Consider the following 20,998-nt stretch of genomic DNA (forward strand, 5'->3'; position numbering starts at 1 on the left):
GACTGAGGGAAAGAAAATAGAGAGAGGAAAGGAGGGAGGGAGGGAGAGAAAGAGATCAAGAGAGAAAGAGCAAGTTAAAGGAGCAAGAGAACACACAGGGGAGAGGGAGTTCTTGTTTTTTGGGATAACAGAGACAAGCATTTTATAATTAGGAGAAAAAGAGCTGGTATAGAGAAGCTGAACTTTCCCAAAGACAAGAAGCATAACAAATGGCTGGAGGAAGGGCCCACGAAGGAGGTGGATGAGGCCAAGGCCCAGGCGAAGGGATTAGCCTTTAACCAGAGGGGCACCTTGTCCCCTGAGAAGAGAGGGCTGGAGGGGAAGGAAGTTGGAAAGGCAGGCCAAGTTTGAGGGGGGAGTGGGGCAGGGCACTGAGGTAATTCACGCTTGAAGGCCTCTGTTTTCTCAGGGAAGTAAAAGGAGAGGTTATTCCACGCAGAGAGGGGAGGGGCAGGAACATGGTAAGGAGGTGAAGGAAGCTTGAAATGTGGCCAAAGCGAAATGTGGAGGCTGGAGCTGGGGCCTTGACAAGGGAACATGCTCAAGGATGACTGAGGTGAGCTGAGATTGGTCAAGTCTGTCTTCCCTCTGGTCTTGTCTCCCTCGCTAAGCTTGAGGCAGAGTCCACGGCACTTTCCTTTCCTGTCTGTTCCTTCGTTAGGCAATGCTAACCCCAGTACTCTCAGAAAGGTCTGGAAAAGCAATCACTGGCAAAACCCAGAAGCACTATAGGGCTGTTACGGGGAACAGAGGTAAGATCTTAATTGCTCTGATAGGCAGGTCTCCATCTTGGTTGATCCAGACCTTTTCTGCTGCCTTGCTGACCAGTTTACTCCTGTTTTGTGTTAAGTGAAAAGGAGAACAGCTAACTTTTACCCAGCAACACTTGCAGGCCTTAAATCTTACAGGCCAGGGAAAAGCCAACAAGAGGAGCCAGCGGCTTCATGTCCCACAAGCTAAATGAGGCTGAGGCAATTCCTAGGAGGTAGCAAGACACAGCCATTGTGTAGGGAGGACAAAGACCCATGGAAACAGGACTGAAGGCTCCCTGGGCTCCAGGAGAGCATGCTGGGAGCTGAGTGTAAGTGGAACCCTGAGGCCTGCTAGTCAGAGGAGTGAAGGGACTGGACAGCTCCTAATGTGAAGGGAGTGACTGAAGGAACACAAGTTGAAGATGGGAGGTGGCATGATGGGTGGCATGGTTGAGTCTGGTCAGGCATGAGCCCCGAGCTCAGGAGGAATATCTGCCTCTTAGCCCTCTCCCTCCTTCCTTCTGCTGATTCTCGGAGGCCACTTACAAGTGGAAAAGATCCTAGAGTGTGACAACAGGTATTGTGCTTCTTTCTCCTTTGCACGCCATCTCCTTCCAGCCCAGTCTTTTCAGCCTGACTCCTTCTCTGAGCCACAATCCTCCTTTCAGCCAATGATGCAGTCAGTACAAGCAAATGCTCAGCTCATGAAGGTAAATTTAGCAAGAACTCTCAGAGATTGATAGATGCTCCGGCTCCCCAGCAACCCTCTCTTTCCCCACAAGATTTCCCTCTTCAGGACCTGGGATCTAGCTTGCACTTAGAAAATTCAGGGACAGAGAGCTCTCTCCAGTCCAAGGCAGCACATTCCACTGAACTCATTTCATCTCATATAATAAACCTGTGTTTATTGAGGGCTGGGACTGTGCCAGGTCCTTGGGTTAGGTGGTGACTGAGCCATTAGAAAGTTTTCCTTTGATTGAGCCAAAATGTGTCTCCCTGTAGCTTCTAGCCATGGACCTCAGCCCTGCCCTTTGAAGTCACCCAGAACAAGTGTAATCTCATTGCAGTCTAATCTTCAGATATTTGAAAATATCTGTCATTTCACCCAGCTTTCTCTCCTCCACGGATAAACATTTCTTTCTTGGTTTATGTTTATTTTTAGTGCCTTTCCTTTTCACAACTCAAATAATATCAGTTCATTGTGGAACTTTTTAGAAAATTCAGAAAAACATAAAGTAAAAATCCACCCCACTGTTACTCCCAGAAATGACAACCGTAGCATTCTTTCTTCTCACCAGTCTTATTTTTTCTCTGCACGCTGTCCATTCTACATCTTTTTTCTTACCAAAATGGGATCATCCTTTAAGTAATATTTTAGACACTTATTTTGTTTTCACTCTTTCAATATGTTAGCTTTTCCCTCATTCTTCTACCATGCCAATTTTAATATGAAATTGTGTAACTGCCCAATGATTTATCTAACCAGCTTTTAAAAGTGAGACATTTAGGTTGTTTTCAATTTTCCTTTGCTGAAAAGAACATAGTGAGACTAGAATTGGAAGTGAGGTGAAGATGAGGGATAGGTGAACAGAGAAATGAGGAGCCCTTAAATTAGTCATGCTATCTTACCATCTGATTTTTTTCCATTGTCTGTGTTGAAAAATTACACTTCCCAGAACATGATCATGAGCACCTGCTTGGTATTCAGTTGCAAGTATTTGCCCTAATTAATGTAACTGGTTTCCTATTATTGGACATTGAGGTTGTTTCTAATTTTCGACCATTACAAACCGGACTGTGATGAACACCCAAGAAGCTAAATCTGTGCTGGGGCTAGACACTGAGGTCAGGAGGAATATTTTTGAGACCTCTGAAGCGTAAGGTCCCTGCCAGTAGTTGTAACTAGAAGCTTTCTGGCAAAGGCCCAGAAAGCTGGCTAAGGCCGAGGACTGTGCACAAGCCTCTGGGCTTGCCCAGGTTCAGTACCCATTTATGTAGCCCCCGTCAGAGAGTGTTCAGGCTGGCATGGTCCTATGGGACCACTGGGTCAGCACCCTCATCTTTCATGTGAGGGAACTGAGGCCTAGGACTGGGGCTGGTCCTTCAGCGGCTCTGTAGTTGGGCAGAACTTTGCCTCTCCCCAGCACCCTGGCTCCTGAACTGGAAGCTGAGCTCTGGGGTTTGGAATCTCACCCAGAGGCCCTGTGAAATCCCGCCTGCTCTCCTTCACTGGGCCACTTACTGCTGAGGCTGGAGGGGGCACTTTGGCAAATGAACTGATCAGTAAGGGGCTGAGGGGCATTGAAAGAAGACTTAAGGTTTACTGTACAGGCAGCTGGGCCTGCTCTGCCCAGAATGCCCCCTTTTTTCCCTAACCCAGATGATATGCTTAATGGCAGTCACCCTATATTCAGGTCCACCTGGCAAATCTATTTGAGGTTGAGCTGAAATAACAAGTGAGTCCCTCACTCTCCTTAAAGAAGTCAGCTGTCTCTTCTTGCCAGGAATTGGCTTTGTTAAAGGCCTGTCTATTCAGCCCTCTGTCCCTGACAGCTCTATGGTTTCAGAGTGCTAATGAGCTCCTCTCCTTCCCCTCTCAGGCCTTGCTACTGCCTGGGGAATTCACACAAATGGTGTGCGATTTGCCCCTTCTGTGTTTTCCTTTCTGACTTGGAGGCAAAGCAAATCCCTCACCTCCCACTGACACCATGTTTATTCAACTGGGAGAGATTTCACACCCAGGAACCCAGCTCTCCCTCCTTGAGCCCCTTCCCTAAATCTTTGTCCCCCTCCCGAATCATCCCACCCCTGTCCTCCCTGAATAATTTATAAGACCAGGCAGGGCTTATAAAAGGGTGTCCCAGGAAAGGCCAAAAGAGTGCAGAAGGTTCTGGGAAGTAGGGGACCCCACAGTCCGCCTGGCTCTGGTCCCCTAAGAATGGACTCTGCTGCCTGTGTTGCTGCTGCCACCCCTGTTCCAGCCCTGGCCCTGGCCCTAGCTCCAGACCTAGCACAAGCCCCACTGGCACTCCCTGGCCTGCTAAGCCCATCTCCCCTTCTCTCCTCTGGAAAAGAAGTAGATGGGAGTGAAAGGTAAGTTGAGCTTGGCCTTTGGCAACCTGAACTTAGGCTTGAGGGCTTCCTGAGAGAGGAAGGAAAATGAGATGTCCAAGGCACCCTGTTCTCTGTGAAGGGGAAAAGCAATGGCCTCATAGTCCTCCCTCCTCATCTCTAGCTGGAATATCTCATCTGGCTTTTCACCTCACTAATCCCGCTGGGTGGCAAGAGGGGACTTGGGGACAGTGGCTGTTGCCAAAGCTGAAGGTGAAGCAGCCAGGTCTTCATAGGCCAGGTGGCTTAGTCCCCTGAGGGGGATGGGGAACTGCTATGAAACCTGGGCTTAACACAATCTAGACTGTGGCGGTGTGGAGTATAGGGAAAGAGGACCAAAGTCTAAAGAGGTCCTTGACTGGGACATTGTCTTTTTCCTGACCATGACATAAGATTTCCATTGGCTTTTTTCCTACCTCTGCAAGTACAGTGGGGAAGCAGTGGGCCCAGGAACATTTCTGGCCCTCTTCCTCAGCCCAGGAATATGGTAGAGCTCTGAGTTCTACTTCTTGGAGCAGGAAGTAGGAGGCAAGATATTTTCCATCAAACCCCTATTCATTACTCCAAACATTTAGCCTTCAACAAACATTTACTGAAACAGCTGCTGTGTACCAGACATTGTGCTAGGTGTTGAGGATTCAGATACGATTGAACATATCTTTGAGCTTAAGAAGCCCAAAGACAAGTAAATAGACAATTACAAAACAGGATGATAAAAGCAATAACAACATTGCTGAAGCTGAGAGAAGGGGCATCTGTCCTGGAAGGGGCTCAGGAGCCTTAGGAAAGGCTTCCTGGAGCAGATGGCACCTGAGCCAAGCTTTTGGGAGGCCTCTTGTTATCTCAGGGAGTCCACCTTTCAGTCTCTTCCTCTACCGATTAATCTCTTCTCTTTGTCCCAGAGGAACTTGTCTCTGGAGGCCCTGGCTGTCTTCCACAAATGATTCCCCAAGGCAGATGAGGAAGCTGGTGGATTTGGTGAGTTCGAGCCCTTGTGACGCATGACATGCAGCCACATGCATTAACACTGACCAGGTCACTTCCCAGAGAACCCCTGACCTCAGTCCAAGGGTGCAGATCTGAGATAGCATCCTCACAGTTTTGCCAACATTTGATTCCAACAGAGAGCAGATCCAAGTTTTCTGTGGCAATTGGAAAGATGAGGAGACCAAGGCTCAGAGTGGACAAGAGATCTGGGCAGGCCCCACATCCAGTGTGGGGCAGTGCTGGTGCTTGAGGCCTGGTCTCCTGGCACCTTGCTCCAGTGCTTTCCCACCCACCCCATCTCCTTGAATCTTTGCTGCTCCAGTAGAACTCTGTCCCCTGGAAAACCTCCAAACAGGTGCTGGAACAGAAGACGGAAGCAAACAACCCACAGGACTCTGTCTGCTTGTTTTTTAACCAGAAACAAGAGAGACCCCTTGTTGAGGGGCAGGTATTGGGGGTTGCTGGGTCCCAGAGATGTCTAAGGTCTCTTCAAGATCATTTTACCTGCAGCTTTCTGACCTCTGGTACAGACGAGGAAGTTATCTAGCCATGTACTTTGAACCACATGCTAGCTTTTGCTTTGGACAGGCTGCTGGCGGAGCAACAGCTGCTGAGGTCACCAAGGCTGAATCCAAGTTCCATCACCCTGTCAGGTAAGCTTCTGGCATCAAGCTCCAAACTTGACATAGATCCATTAGCTCTTTGAATCTTCACAAAGGTCTTGTAAAGCAGGAGAAGGGAGGGATTGCTATCTATGATCGCTGTTTCATAGAAGAGAAAGTTGGAGCCCAGAGAGGTTAAGGGACTTGGCCAAGGCTGTCTTCCCTGGAGGCATTGTTACTAATGCCCAAGAATGATCCCCCATGGATGGGTCAGTGAAATAATCCTCAGTGGAAGGAGATGGGGGCCACAGGGCTGGAGAATTCTTGGCTAGAAGCCTTCTGGGGTAGGTAGCAGATGGGGTCAGAACCATAGTTGATAGATGCTGGGGCTGGGCCCCCGCCCCCACCACTATAGGTCCATAAGGGGTTACCTTCCTGCGTGGGGCCATTTTGTAACAATTGCAGAAGGTTCTTTTACAAAACTTTCTTTCTTCCTTTCCCTCTGATCTCATTGTTGCAGCCAAGAGAAGGGGTTTAGGGGCCAGCTTCTTTCTTGGCCCTACTGGCCCCTCTGCACATATGAGACCTGCCTAAGTTAGGGGCCATGTTTCTTCTCTGTCCACAGGCTCTTCTGGCCTAAATCCCACTCCTTCGACTATCTGTACAGTGCTGGGGAGATTTTACTGCAGAACTTTCCTGTCCAGGCAACCATCAACCTATATGAGGACTCAGACAACGAAGAAGAAGAGGAGGATGAAGAAGAGAAGTAGGAGGCTGATGAAAAGAGGCCAGAAGGGTGTTGTGAGGGTACCAGGGTCCATATCCTACAGCACCACAGCTCATCCCCCTTCCCTACCCCTAACCTATCCAAATGGAGGCAGCCAGAGCTGATTGGGATTCAATTTGTCTGGCAAGTTTCCACAGACATCAATTAGATAGAGCTTTCTGGACTGAAAATTGGGTCCTCTAACTGCCCAGCTCACCCTGGCTTACCTGACTGGCCTATAAGCCCAGGCCTCTGGCATCTCATTGTCTGGGCTGCTGTTGTGTTGACCATGGGAGGGTTCTAGGAGCTCTAGAAGAAGGAAGGCTTGCTGAAGCCTCCAGGAAGCAGAACAGGGCAGAGCATGCCCTTGCGGAGGGAAGTAGTCACTCCTCAGGCCCTTTGACTCCCCAGCCTTCCCAGGTGGGCATGTAGTCCCGTCTCTCTGTGGAAAGCCTGACTTCTGGCTTCACCCCCAGGAATACCAACAGCAGATCCATGTAAGGTTGGGGTGCCTTTTTGATGAGTCTTACAGTAAGGGAAGGGGGCGTGTAGAGAATCGGCTTCCTCTGGGGATGACCCCCATTTTGCCTGCTGTCCATTGAAGTCTGTGTGTTGGCATGAGATGAATCAGGAGAAAAATAAACTGGAGGGTGTTTTCCTTTTTCTTGGAACTGTGCTGATTTCTTAACTGAACTCTGCCCATGCTGTGAAGCCATGGGCAGAGGGTCAGCGACCAGCTCAAGGCCAATTCATTGCTTTTCCTACCTGAGGTCAGTTGACAAGTTTTTCTTCATGGGGTTGTAGGGCTGGGGACCCAGCATGGGGCCAGGCCCCCTCCATCAACTTGTGAAATCAGACTTGATTAAACTTCAAGGACGGCTTGGAAAGGAAACAAAAAGGCCCCCAAAAGGCAGCTTGAAAGTTGGGAGTAGGGATGGAGGTGAGAGGGGAAAAGTGACAGGTGCAGCCTCATCTGAGCCTCAGAGATGGCTGTGTGCATGTGGGGAGGAGGGCTACTAGGTCCTAGCATTTTTTCCCCTCAATTCCCTTTGTATTTACTGCAGCTCAGACCCTCATGCTTACCCTTGCTCCAATTACTCTTCGACTATTTTTTTTTTTTTTGGCCTCCAGCTGTCCCTTTGTGATTCATCTTCCACACTGACCACCAGATTAGACCATATCATGCCTTTGCCAACACTTTTGGGCTTTTTTTTTTTTTTTTTTTTTTGGTCACAGATCCCCTTGAGAACCTGTGGCTTCTCTACTCAGAAAAATATATGTGTTCACACCACACACACATACACACACACACACTCACACACAGTGCTATATCTTCACAAATCAAGTACTTAACTTGATATTCTAGGCCTTTCAATTGTGTGGGTTTTGCCTGTCTCTTCAGACTCATCTCTCAACTCTTGAAGTTTACACTGCCTCTCCTTGAATGTGGCATGCTCTCTAACACCTCTGTGTCCTTAACCCTGTCTGGAATGCCTTTCCACTTTCGCATGCCTGGTAAACTCTCATTCATCCAACAGAACCAGCTCAGACACCCCTGCTGTAGGAAGCCTCCCCAGACCCCTCAGGCACCAGGTTGGGTGCCCCCACACATTCAGAGCCTCCTCTAACATAGCATTTGCCTCCTTTCCTATGTAGTAATCTGGGGCTGTATTTGATATTCCCATATGACTTCATTGCACAGAACACTGCCTGGCACAAAGGAGGTGCTCAGAAAATGCTGAAAGAGAAAAGATTCTCAAGTCTTCTGAAAGCAGCTCTTGGTGGAACCACCATTGTTCCTCAACTTGCCAGCTTCCTGGTTTAGCTACAAAGGGGAGAGGGTAATGTCATCTCTCTCAGGAGCAAAACGATGACCATCTTTCTTTTCCTCCTCCCTCAACATGAGACAGGCTGCTTCGGTTCTGAACCCTAGCTGGGACTTGCCTGCATTGGACAAAACCTTGAGTAGGCCACCATACTCACACACTGGTGCCATCTATTGGTCAAAATTTAACCTTGTTCTTTAATTAAGGCTTCCAGGCAGTTGACCTTTGACTACATTAATTCTTTTAGTCCATTCTGTTTCTGTTTGCAAGTAAAGTGGAATCTACCATGTGCTAGCAGTATGACCTTGGGCCAGTTACTTATCCACTCTGAGTCTCAGTCTCTTCATCTGTAAAATGGGGCCAATAATACTTCCTTTCAGAGTTATTGTGGGGATTAAATGAGATAATATATGTAAAGTACTTAGCATGCCCCCTGTCGTATAGTGCAAACCCTCAATAAATGGTAGTAGTCATAATAATAGTAGTCTTAGTAGCTGCTATTACTGATTTTATAAAGGAAATGATCTTATAGGCCAGAGTCAGCTAATGACGATTTACTCAACTAATAACTGATTTGTCAGTTATCATCACTTGATCTTCCTGGCACCATTTGATGGTTTACCAGTAAAAGCATCTTTTCAGTGTTTATTCCAAAATAAAAAAAAAAAAAGAAAGAAACCCCAAACAATAATAATAATAAAAAAACAACAACAAAAAGCGGAGGCGAAGTGTGGCTCCCTGGACCACTGTCTACATTCAAATGGTAGCCCACAGGTTTCAGTTCCCTTTTTCCAAGGCCAGAGGTTTGTAAACATATTTTTTGTGCTTTAGCAGGAAAACTTTTCTTTTGAATTGAATGCAGAATCCCAATATATAAATCAAATAAATATGGAGCTACCCAGGTGGAAGCCATAATGCGGGGGAGGGCAGAATTCTTATGCTGGTGTCTTCTCTGGTAAAGTAGCTGTCTCCACCCCTTTCTGTGAGGCACTTTCAGGGATCCCTAGTCTGTGGGAAACACAATTTGGAAACCACTGTCCCAAGGGTTAAACCAGGATTGATTTGAAGTAGAAGGGAGATTAATTAGTACTTCAAAATGTCCAGTGTTCTGTTTAAAATCCTTGTTTTGGGTCCTAAGCACCCAGCATTTCATAGCTCAAAAATTGCTTGAATCCTTATACCATAAGTTATAGGGATTTAAAATCCTTGGAATCCCAATATCCTTGGTTTTAAGGTATTATATAGCATAGAATTACAAATCCCTAAATCCTCAGGGAGTAGTAATTCTTAACTCAGAATGGACTCTTCTCATTTCCCAACCCCACCTCCCTTACTGCACACATGCTGTTGTTTACTGGGCAGACATTTTGTCTCACTGTCCTCTCCGTCCCCTGTCTTGAAATGGCTTCCAATCCTCCTCCCCATACGTGGTTGCTAAGTAATTGGAATTCACTGTTCTGACTAATCAGAGCTCAGTATGAGTTACTTTGTTATGGGCGTTTCCAATGTTTGTACCAACTTCAACTCCAGTGCACAAACTCAGGAGAAAAATCTCTGTGCAAAACTCAAGAGTCCTTCCTCCAGCTCCACCCAGCTGGCCCATTCTAGTGTTCCAGTACTTCCCCATCCTAGCACTGATTTCCTCCTGTTTCTCCCACCTTGTAGCAGCAGTGAGAGGACACATCTGTTGGGGTGAGGCTGCATTTGAACTGGCCTTTGAAGGATGGGCATGAGTAGTAATGGAGGGAGAAAACTTTTCAGAAAGAGGCAGCACTATGAATTCCTTCATTAAACAATACTTATTGAGCACTTACTATGTGCCAGCCCTTAATGTTGTAATGATTAAGAGCATGGGCTTTGGAAGCAGATGTACCTGGGTTCAAATGCCTTATCTGCTGCATGCTGGCTCAATTCATAGGCCCACTCCCCTCAAGTGTCAAGGTCAACTCTCTGCTTTTAATGCTTTCACTACAACCTCTGTAGTTTTTTTTCTTTTTCTTTTTTTCTTTTTTTTTTGAGACAAGGTCTCACTCTGTTGCCCAGACTCGAGTGCAGTGGTGCGATCTTGGCCCACTGCAACCTCCACCTCCCAGGCTCAAGCAATTCTCCTGCCTCAGCCTCCCTAGCAGCTGGAATTACAGGTGTGCACCACCATGCCCGGTTAATTTTTGCATTTTTAGTAGAGAGAGTGTTTCACTATGTTGGCCAGGCTGGTCTTGAACTCTTGACTGTAGTTCTTTATTGTATCACACCTCTTCCCCACACAGCACATGCTCATTAAAATAGTTGCCTATTCTCCTTTGCCTGGTCATGGAAAGCCGTCTGCCTTCCCAGTGGGTGTTACAAAACCTCACCTCTCAGCCCCTCCTCGAAACTGTGCCTGTGTGACCCATCTAGTGGGTAGATACATTGTCTCCTTTACTCCCCACTTCCTTTTTGCCAAATGGTGGCCAATCCCCGTCCCAAACAAGGTTGTTAGCGGACCTGAATCCACTGTTTTGGCCTATCAGGAACATGGTGTTGGTTCCTGTGTTTTTCGTTTATCCCCTGGCTGGCAAGGCTCGTGACAACCTCCATGGAAACACAGAAACCCAGATACAGAAAGCCAACAAGGAATGAGTGCTCTGAAAGCGGGTGCCACAGCACTTGCTACTGACATTACACCCATCGTCTCGTGTGGTACTTGTAATCACAAGAGTCCTAGAGATAGGTCTTATTATTATCCCCACTTATTAATGAGAAAACTAAGAGTTAGTTGGGTTTCTATGCCTGGGTTTGTGTGCCTGCATGGAAGATGCTACAAACCTTGTCAGCGGTGATTAAGTAAAAAAATACAGGAACCAACACCAGGCCATGACAGGTAAAACAGTGAAGTCAGGTAGTTTATGACAGGAGACTGGAGAGGAGAGGAGATGAACTGTCTCTCCGCTAGAGAGCCATACAGGCACAGTGGGGTGGGGGTGGGTAGGAGGTGGTGACACCCACAAGTGTGGGAGTGGGGCTTTCCCTGTCCAGAGAAGACTAGACAACAGGATACCTAGGAGGATAAGAGAACAGCTGATAATTCTGGAATTCTTGTTACGAACCTTACATGGATTAACTCCTTTAATACAACAACTTTGAAGGATCGGTATAGTTGGGGAAACTGAGGCTTAGACTGGTTTTTAAAATTTGCCCCAAATCACACAGTTGGTAAACTGTGGCACCTTCTAAGTGTCAGGCTCTTTACACATTTTACCTCATTTAATCCTTATGGCAACCCTAAAACTCAAGCACTATTATTTTCCTTGTTTTATGGATGAGGAAACTGAGGTTCAGAGAGGTTAAGGAATCTTAAGGTCACGTAATTAATAAATGACTGACCCAAGATTTGAGAGATGACAGCAATTGCTCCAGGTTACATTAATGGTAAGTGGCAGAACCAGGATTCAGGGCCACCTGACTCCAGAGCCCTGAGCTTTCAGGAGGTGGAATCAACAGGGTTTGCTGAAGGATTAAATCTGTGGGAGGGCAAGGGAGAAAAGGTTTAAGTTCTGGCTGCAGGGAAGTGAGTCACAGGATATGAAGAACTCTGGGCCAGGTGCCAGGAAAAACTGAGGGCCTCTGAAAGGTGTCACTGAGGGAGGAATGTTTGGGGACCTCCTGCCTGGCAGTGGCAGACTCTCATAGCACCTGGGCTGCGGGCACAGTGCTACCAGAGGTGAGAGGGGGATGAGGGAATTCTGTTCCTGTCCCTCAGTGCTGTGCTGCCTCACAGTGAAATGGGCCCTGGCTGGGCACGTCTCATTCTGGCTGAAAAGTGGAAGGAACTACCAATTGCTGAGCTCTCCCGTGCTATCCCAGGCACTGTACTTGGCACCACACACGCTTTATCCTGAACTGGGTGGTGGTGGTGGTGGGGCATCCTAATGTTTACAGATAAGAAACCGGGACTCAGATAAGTGAAGTGACCTGTTAGTGGCACAGGCAGTGAGTGGGAAGCTGGGGTAGAACAGGACAGTGCAACTACAGAGTCCTGGCTGTTAACTACTAGTCTCCTCCTTCCCTTCTCCTTATTCCCTCAGAGAAGCCCTGAAAGTCCCTTAGGGCAGGCAGCTCACCTTGGCCTCCTGCAGCCTATGGGGAAAGAAGTGTGTAAACTGTCACACAAAGGCATTGCTATCCCCATCACTGGGGACACCTTGAGGCCTGGGACCAACTATGAATTAAAAGAGATTGAGGGAGAGACCAGGAACCAGCTGGAGTAAGGCTCTGGGTTCTTCTAGAAGTCTTCCACCCAAGGGAGGGAACGGCGGCCTCCAAGTCCCTAGCAATTCAACTTGTGTTCGCTAACAGGAAGACAGGCAACCCCCTCTAGTGGCTGAACTCTAAACCTACAGCACAAGGCCTGGGATGAGGGGGCTCATCCACCCAGAGGATTCTACGGCCAGCACTGTTTTGTGCCTGGTGGTTAAGGAGACAGACTCTGGACTTAAAACTAAACCTGGGTTCAAATACTGGCTCGACTCCTTGTTAGCTAAGTGACCATGAGAAAATGTCTCTAAGCCTTAGTTTCTTCATCTATAAAATAGGAATGATAATAATACCATTTTAACAGGGTTAATGTAAGAATTAAATGAGACAGCATATGTAAGGGACTAGCAGAGTACTTGGCACATTACAGATGTGATAGAGACATACATATATATTTATATATACATGTACACACACTACTATATATAGTGCATAGGTGTATATATGAATGTATACACATCTAATAATTGTTCTTTTTGACACATGGTATCATAATACTTGTCATCATTTTGACTTCTCTTGCCTTTCCCATCTGATATGGTTTGGCTGTGCCCCTGCCCCCAATCTCAAATTGAATTGTAGTTCCCATAATCCCCACATGTCATGGGAGGGACATGGTGGGAGGTAACTGAATCATGGGGGTGGTTACCTCATGCTGTTGTTCTCGTGACAGTGAGTTCTCAGAAGAGTTAATGGTTTTACAAGGGGCTTTTCCCCAATTTGCTTGGCACTTCTCCTTGCTGCTCCATGTGAACAAAGACTTGTTTGCTTCTCCTTCCACCATGATCCTAAGTTTCTTGAGGCCTCCCCATCCCTGGGGAACTGTGAGTCAATTCCTTTATAAATTACCCAGTCTTGGGTATGTCTCTATTAGCAGCATGAGAACAGACTAATACACTATCTAGCTCTACTAAGCCCTGGTGCCCCAAGTACTGTCAACACACTCCCTTGAAGCTTATGGGAAAGACATAGGCTAAGATACTTGCTTTTCTCCATGTACACTTTCAAGAATCTTGAACTGCACATCTTTGTCCTTCAGTATTCTGGGAATGTTAATAAGCTTGCTTTACACAGGTTCTAGGCTTCTTCTGTGTTTCAAAGCAGCTTTACCTCCGTGATCTCACTTGAATCTCTTAATACTCCCAGTACTCTCATTTTTTTTTCATTTTGTTTTAGAGATGGGGTCTCACTGTCACCCAGGCTGGAGTGTAGTGGCTCAATCATAGCTCACTGCAACCTCAAACTCCTGGGCTCAAACAATACTTCCAATTCAGCCTACTGAGCAACTAGGACTACAGGCGTGTGGCATCATGCCCTGCTGATTTATTTATTTATTTTTGTAGAGACAGTGGTCTCATTTTGTTGTCCAAGCTGGTCTTGAACTCCTGGGCTCAAGCAATCCTTCTACTTCAACCTTCCAAATTGAATTACAGGTATGAGCCACTGTGCCCGGTAACAATTTTTTTAATGAGGATATTGAAGATGATGACAAGGGAAATGACTTGCTCAAGGTTGTGCAGCAAGTCAGTGCAGGAGTCGGGACTAACCTCCAGAATCTCGATGTTGAGTCCAGTGCTTTCTACCAACCCTTGCAATCATCCAGGGCCTTGAGCTCTGACTAAATATGAAGCACTTGTAATCCAGGATGGAGCTTACTTTTGAAGGCCACACCACTACACTTTGACACCAATTTCCCGCTTCTACTGAGGCCAAGGTTGTATTTCCAGGAAACTATCAAACTATGATTCTTCACCTAAAAGAAGTGGCACCATGTTGCCAGGACTGGTGACCCAAGACAGCCACATCTCCAAAACATACCAAGAACACAATTAAATGTTAGATGATGGGTTTGCAGAGAGGTGAACATTATCTTCTCAGCCAAGCTGCATGCACTGCTAAAGAATTAGCTGCTGTCCCGTACTCACAGCCAACTTGACTTAGCCACTCTTTTCGTGTTGGATATAACCAACACGAAAGACTTTAGCTTTCTGAAGACTTTAGCTTCTCAGTTTCAGAGTGAAGGGAGTAGCTTAAGCTGCATTTTCCAATCCATTTTTTTTTTTAAACCAAAGAACCCTGCAAAGGAAAGAGGAGAACAAGGTTACCAAGCCTATGCTGAATTCTCAGATCAAGCGTTTATTAATAGACACTTTGCTTACTATTGCTTACTATTGCTCCTTGCACATATAGTTCTCTTGGTGGGAAGGGTTAAGGAGAAGGGTGAGATTCAGGAATTCAGGAATAAAAACTCCAACTTGAACCCACAACATCTAGGAAGGTTTGCCCAAGGTCAGAGTCTTGTCCCAGCCTGTGTCTACACTGGGCAGAAAGGATGCACATGTTCAATTTCCTCACCTTCTGCTGGGGATTTTGGGAGCACATTCAATTGAAAATCAAATTTTATATTGAGCTTTCAGTAGTGTGTAACTCTTTCACAGATACCGAGAAGTGACCTGCCCATGTAGTGAAATTGTTAGCCTGGGAGTAGGAGCTTTGCCTTGGACTAACAGTGGAATTTCCCTCTGCTCAAACACAACCATAGAAACTTGAGAACCAAAATATTCTTGGAAAACTGATGACAATTTCCACGTGTAAGAAAGGCCTGAAATAAAAAGCCATTCTTTGCAAACCTAGCAGATTTTTTGAATGGATATTTAATATCTTCTGAGATGGGGGCAGTGCGATGGGAAGGAAAGGGCACCAAGCATCAGAAGACTGACTCAGATACTTGTTTAGTTCTGTCATTTATTACTTGTTCGGTTCTCTAATATGTTGGACAAGTGATTTAATTTTCTTATCTCTAAAATGGGGACAACCTTTAGCCTATCAACCGCACAGGTTTTTGGCAATGAGGTTCCAGTATATAGTTACATTATATGAGGTTCCAGTATATAGTTACATTATTAAACCACTCAGAAAACTGTAAAATGTTATATAAAGTTGTACTTTAATAAGCACTGTGGAAACAACTTCAGGATAATAGTCTGCCTTTCAAAATGCAGACACAAGCCCTATAAATTTCTGGGAGAAACCCTTGGCGATCTTGCATAGAAGTCATTCATGTAAATTCCTAGAGAAGCTAAACCTCATGGCTTCACTTAAAAAGGTAGTAGAAATAGTTTTTGTCTGCCCACTTTTCCTGGATACCCCATTTCCTAATAAACTTGGGCAAGTTTTCCAAGAGGTCCTGTATGTGAAACTGTAAATGTGGGAACAGTAACTTTGCCTGAATTACTGGGAGTGGTGACATTTGGTGGTTGCCATTGGCAATGGCTTACAAAATCTGAAGTTCACGTTATTTCTCCGAAGCTAGGCTGCTTGTGCATTTGAGTAACATGAACATATTATTTCATTCATTTTTTTTTTGAGACAGTCTCACTCTGTCGCCTAGGCTGGAGTGCAGTGGTGCGATCTCAGCTCACTGCAACCTCCATCTCCAGGGTGCAAGCAATTCTTACGTCTCAGCCTCCCGAGTAGCTGAGACTATAGGTGAAAGCCACCATGCCAGGCTAATTTTTGTATTTTTAGTAAAGACGGAGTTTCATGTTGGCCAGGCTGGTCTTGAACTCCTGACCTCAAGTGATCTGCCTGCCTCGGCCTCCCAAAGTGCTGGGATTACAGGCGTGAGGCACCGCACCCGGCTACATATTATTTCACTCTGAAGACACTCAGCATGTTAGGAAAATGGACTTTTCTTTCTACAAACAACTTGAAGGATTCATACTATTTAAACTCCAAAAAGGTAGAGGGAAATTTTCAGGGTGTTTTTTTCTCCAATATAGTGGAAAAACTTACAAATAATCCATAAGAGAATCATTCCAGGTATAAGAACACCGCCAAAAATGGTAGGCAAAATTCCAACTGACCAAAATGTTTGCTGAAACATAAAAAGTAAAATGAAGATAGAGGAATACAAATAAAATGATCAAAGGTAGGAGAGTTTCTTTTTACTTTTAAGAAAAGGAAGGGTGAAGATACTAGTTTTTATGTAACATATTATACACTTTTTGTGGACTCTTCCCCTATTAGATGTATAGAAAACCATACATAGGCTCATGAGGAGTTAGTAGAAATGAAAACTTTGCTCTTCCTATCTGAATAGAAGGTAAGAATCATAAATGTAGATGTTTGCAATGCTTCCTTATATCTATTTTTATGAGTCCAATAAAATTGCATGCAGCTGGAGACTCCATAACTTTAACCAAATAGAAGGCAGTAGGATTAGACTGGGCATGGTGACTTACGCCTGTAATCCCAGCACTTTGGGAGGCCATGGATAACTTGAGGTCAGGAGTTCAAGATCAGCCTGGTCAACGTGACAAAACCCCCTCTCTACTAAAAATACAAAAATTAGCCAGGCATGGTGGCAGGAGCCTGTAATCCCAGCTACTTGGGAGGCTGAGGCAGAAGAATCGCTTGAACCCAGGAGGCGGAGGTTGCAGTGAGCCGAGATTGCACCACTGCACTCCAGCCTGGGCAACAGAGTGAGATCTCATCTCAAAAGGGGGGAAAAAAACGACAGTAGGATTAAAAAGAAAGAAATAGGCACGAGATTGAATAATGAACCCTCTTTAAAATGTTTAGTATCCAGAAGCGCAAATCTGTGGTTGTGCTAGGCTGATGACATTAGATGTGATTTTACTTCATTTCCTCTTTTTTTCCAAATGTTCCTTAAAGGGCTTACATTGTTTTTAGACTTTTAAGTTAAGGGTTAAGACAGTTGGAGGGAAAAAAGAAGACATATTAACCTCAAAAGTACAACAATAAAACCGACAGCTTAAGAGAACCAATAAAAGTCAAAGACAATAGAATGAGCTTATCAAAGTGCTGGAAAATTAAAAAAATAAAATAAAAACAAAAAAGTAATCTAGAACTTGATATCCAGCAAAAATATCTTTGTAAAATTAAGGTGAATATCCTCACACAAATATGCAAAATTGATTTTTACCAAGACGTAAAAGCAGCCATTTAAAAAATGGTACTGGAACAATTGGACAGGCAGAGGCAAAAATAGAAAATGAACCTTGATCTAAACCTCACATCTTCACAAAAATTAACTAAAAATGGATTATAAACAAATGTAAAATGTGAAATTATGAAACTTTTAGAGAAAACTATAGCAGAAAATCTGTGGTATCTACAACTAGGCAAAGATTTCTAGACTTGATGCCAATATCATGATACTATATAGGAAAAATTGATAAATTAGACCTCACTAAAATTAAAAACCTGTGCTCTGTGAAATGTCCTGTGAATTAGATGGAAAGACAAGTTAGAGACTAGGGGAAAATATTTGCAAACCATATAACTGACAAAGGACTCACATCTAGAATAGAAAAATAACTTTTAAAACTCAACAATAAAGAACTCAAACAATTCAATTAGAAAATTGGCAAAAGACATGAACAAATGTTTTTCCAGAGAGGATATATCCATAGTGAATAAGCATGTGAAAAGATGTTCAACATCATTAGCTGTATTCATTTGCTAGGGCTGCCATAACAAAATACCACAGACTGTGTGGCTTAAACAACAGAAATTAATTTGCGTACAGTTCTGGAGACTAGAAGTCCAAGATCAAGGTGTCAGTAGTGTTGGTTTCATTGTGAGGCCTCTCTTGTTGATGGCTTGTAGATGGCCATTCTTGCTGCCCTTTCATATGATTGTCTTTCTGTACATATGTGCCCCTGTATATCCGTCTCTTCTTATAAGGACACCACTTATATTGGATTAATGCCCTAATCTAATGGTCTCATTTTAACTTAATAACAATTTTAAAGACCCTATCTCAAATATGGTTGCATTCTGAGTTACTGGGGGTTGGGACTTCAACATATAAATTTGGAGGGGACACAGTTCATCCAATAATATGTAATAAGAACATAAAAAGATGCTCACATTAGGGAAATACAAAATAAAACTGCAATGAGATACCACTAGATACCTACTAGGATGGTTACATAAAAAGACAGACAATAACAAGTGTTGACAAGGATGTGGAGAAAATGGAAACCTCATACACTGCTGGTAATGTAAAATGGTTCATTCACTTTGGGAAACAATTTGGCAGGTCTTTAAAATGTTAGACATAGAGCTACCATATGATGCAGCAATCTCATTCCTAGGTATATACCCAAGAGAAATTAAATCATGTCCACACAAAAACATACCATGAATGTTCATAGCAGCATTATTGATAATAGAAAAAAGGTGAAAATAATCCAAATGTTCATCAATTGTTGAATGAATATATAGATAGCAATATATCCATACAATGGATAACAACTCAGCAATTAAAAGGAACTAACTACTGATACTTGGCTACAACACGAATAGCCTCAAAAACATTATATGTAAATGTAGCCACATGCAAAGACTAAATGTTGTATGATTTCATTTATATTCACTGCACAGAAAAGGCAAATTACAAAAGGTAGACAATAGATTAGTGGTTACCTGGGCCAGGAATGGGAATGAGGATTGGGAGCTCTCTTTGGAGTGATGGAAATGTTCTAAATTTGGATTTTGGTGATGGTTGTAAAACTGTAAATTTACTTAAAAATCATTGAATCTTACATTTAAAAATGGGTGGATTTGCATTGGGCACAGTGGCTAACATCTGTAATCTCAGCACTTTGGGATCTGACACGGGAGGAGCATATGAAGTCAGGAGTTTGAGACCAGCCAGGGCAACAGAACAAGACCCCATCTCTACAAAAGATTTAAAAATTAGCTGGGCATGGTGGCATGTACCTGTAGTCCCAGCTACTTGGGAGGCTGAGGCAGGAGGGTCGCTTAAGCCTAGGAGTTTAAGGCTGCAGTAAGCCATCAACATGCCACTGCACTCCAGCCTGGGTGACAGAGTGAGACACTGTCTCAGAAATAAAAATTAAAACAAAAAACACAAAAGGATGAAATTTGCGGTACATAAATTGTGTCTCACAGAAGCTATTTTTAGAAGTATATAAACAATAAAAATCACATCTTATGAAATAAAACAATGCTACATACTGTATGATTCTATTTATATGAAAGTCTAGAAAAACCAAAACTACAGTGATAGGAAGCTGTTCAATGTTGCCAAGGGCGAGGGGTGGAAGGAGGAGATTGCCTCAAAGGGGCCGGAGGGAACTTTTTAAACTGATGGAAATGTTCTATATCTTGATTGGAGTGGTGGTTGTATGAGTGTATACTTTCTTTCAAACTCCTCAAACTGTTTAAAATTGGTAAAATTTCATTATCTATGCATTATATCTCAATAAAATTGATTTAAATATTTTTAATCAGTGAAAGATTTTAACAAGCTTCACAAAAGATGATAAAAGAAACGTCCATAAGTACATTAAGTGACATTGGACTCCATTACATCAGTGAAATGCAAATTAACACGACAATATGAAATACTCTACACACCCTCTAGAATGGCCAAATTTAAAAAGACAAAATTTTTAAAATGCCAAGTGCTAGTGAGAATGTGGAACAACTGGAGCTCACATATACTGCTGGTGGGAATGCAAAATGGTTCATTAATCTGAAAAACAGTTTGGAAGTTCCCTAGGAAGTTAAAAAATATGTCCCATCATTTTCATTCCTGAATATTTACCCTAGAGAAATGAAAATATGTTTACACAAAGACTTGTAAGCAACTGTTCCTAATAACATTATTCATAATTGCCCGAACCTGGGTACAACCCAAATGACAATCAAAGGGTGAATGGATATACAAATTGTGGTATATTTATACTAATGGAACACTAAAAGGAATAAACTTCTGATATGGGCATGGATGATTCTTACAAACATTATTCCAGAAATGGCAGACAGAAAAACTTAGTGTATGACTCAGTTTTTATAAAACTCTAGAAAAGAAAAATCTATGATGACAGAAAGCAGATTAGAGGTTACCTGGAACTGAGGGTGGGGCAGGTTGACCTGGTTGAGGAACAAGGGAACTTTCAGGGTGATGGAAATATTCTGTATCTTGATTGCGGTGTGGTTAGTTACATGGGTGTATACATTTTGTGAAATTCATACATTATACATTTTGTCAAAATGTATACTTTAAATGAGTGCCTTAACTCTGTGTAAATTATACTTCAGTAAAGTTTACTTTAAAAAATAATTAGGAAAACGCAAATTAAAACTGCAATGAGATACTATTATACAGCCACCAGAATGGCTAAGATGTAAAAAGGTAGACGGTATCAAGTGTTGGTGAGGATATAGAGAGATCAGAATTCTTATTTATGACTGATTGGAGTATTAATTGGCACAACCACTTGGAACATTGTTTAGCAGTGTCTATCAAAGCTGAACATATACATACTCTATTGACGTAGCAATTTCACTTCCAGATATTTAAATATGTACCCAAAAGAAATGCATAAATATAGGTATCAAAAGACAAATATAAGAAAGCTTACAGCCACATTATTTTTATATTCCCAAACTGGAAACAATCCAAATTTCCATCAACGGTAGAATGGATTTTAAAAACCATAATATAGCCATACAATGAATTATCACACACAATAAAAGGGAATGAACTGTTGATACGTAACATAGATGAATTACAAAAACAATGTTGAGTGAAAGAAGCCAACTAAAAAGATGCATGTTGCATTATAGCCATAAGATTCAATTTATATAATTTTTCATGGT

General features: G+C 43.6%; 2 protein-coding genes across 3 annotated transcripts in view; one reads left to right on the forward strand and one right to left on the reverse strand.

The window, feature by feature from the left end:
• Nucleotides 1-6,858, reverse strand: part of CLDN2 (claudin 2) — a 29,827-nt gene extending 22,969 nt beyond the window's left edge. Inside the window, exon 1 of the mRNA XM_011970457.1 lies at nt 6,446-6,858. The gene's annotated coding sequence lies outside the window, so the exon portion shown is untranslated. The remainder of the gene's footprint in view (nt 1-6,445) is intronic.
• Nucleotides 3,641-6,889, forward strand: RIPPLY1 (ripply transcriptional repressor 1). 2 transcript variants are annotated; one of them, XM_011970453.1, is made up of 4 exons: nt 3,645-3,845; nt 4,766-4,841; nt 5,439-5,503; nt 6,078-6,889. In XM_011970453.1, the coding sequence occupies exons 1-4, from the start codon at nt 3,691-3,693 to the stop codon at nt 6,220-6,222; spliced, it is 441 nt and encodes a 146-aa protein (XP_011825843.1). In that variant the 5' UTR covers nt 3,645-3,690; the 3' UTR covers nt 6,223-6,889. The 2 variants fall into 2 exon arrangements, with proteins under 2 accessions (XP_011825844.1, XP_011825843.1); XM_011970454.1 differs by lacking the exons at nt 4,766-4,841; nt 5,439-5,503 and having other exon boundaries at nt 3,641-3,845.
• The last annotated feature ends 14,109 nt before the right edge of the window (nt 6,890-20,998 follow it).

The sequence above is a fragment of the Mandrillus leucophaeus genome, unplaced genomic scaffold (assembly GCF_000951045.1).
Source record: "Mandrillus leucophaeus isolate KB7577 unplaced genomic scaffold, Mleu.le_1.0 Scaffold949, whole genome shotgun sequence".
Classification (NCBI taxonomy): Eukaryota; Metazoa; Chordata; class Mammalia; order Primates; family Cercopithecidae; genus Mandrillus; species Mandrillus leucophaeus.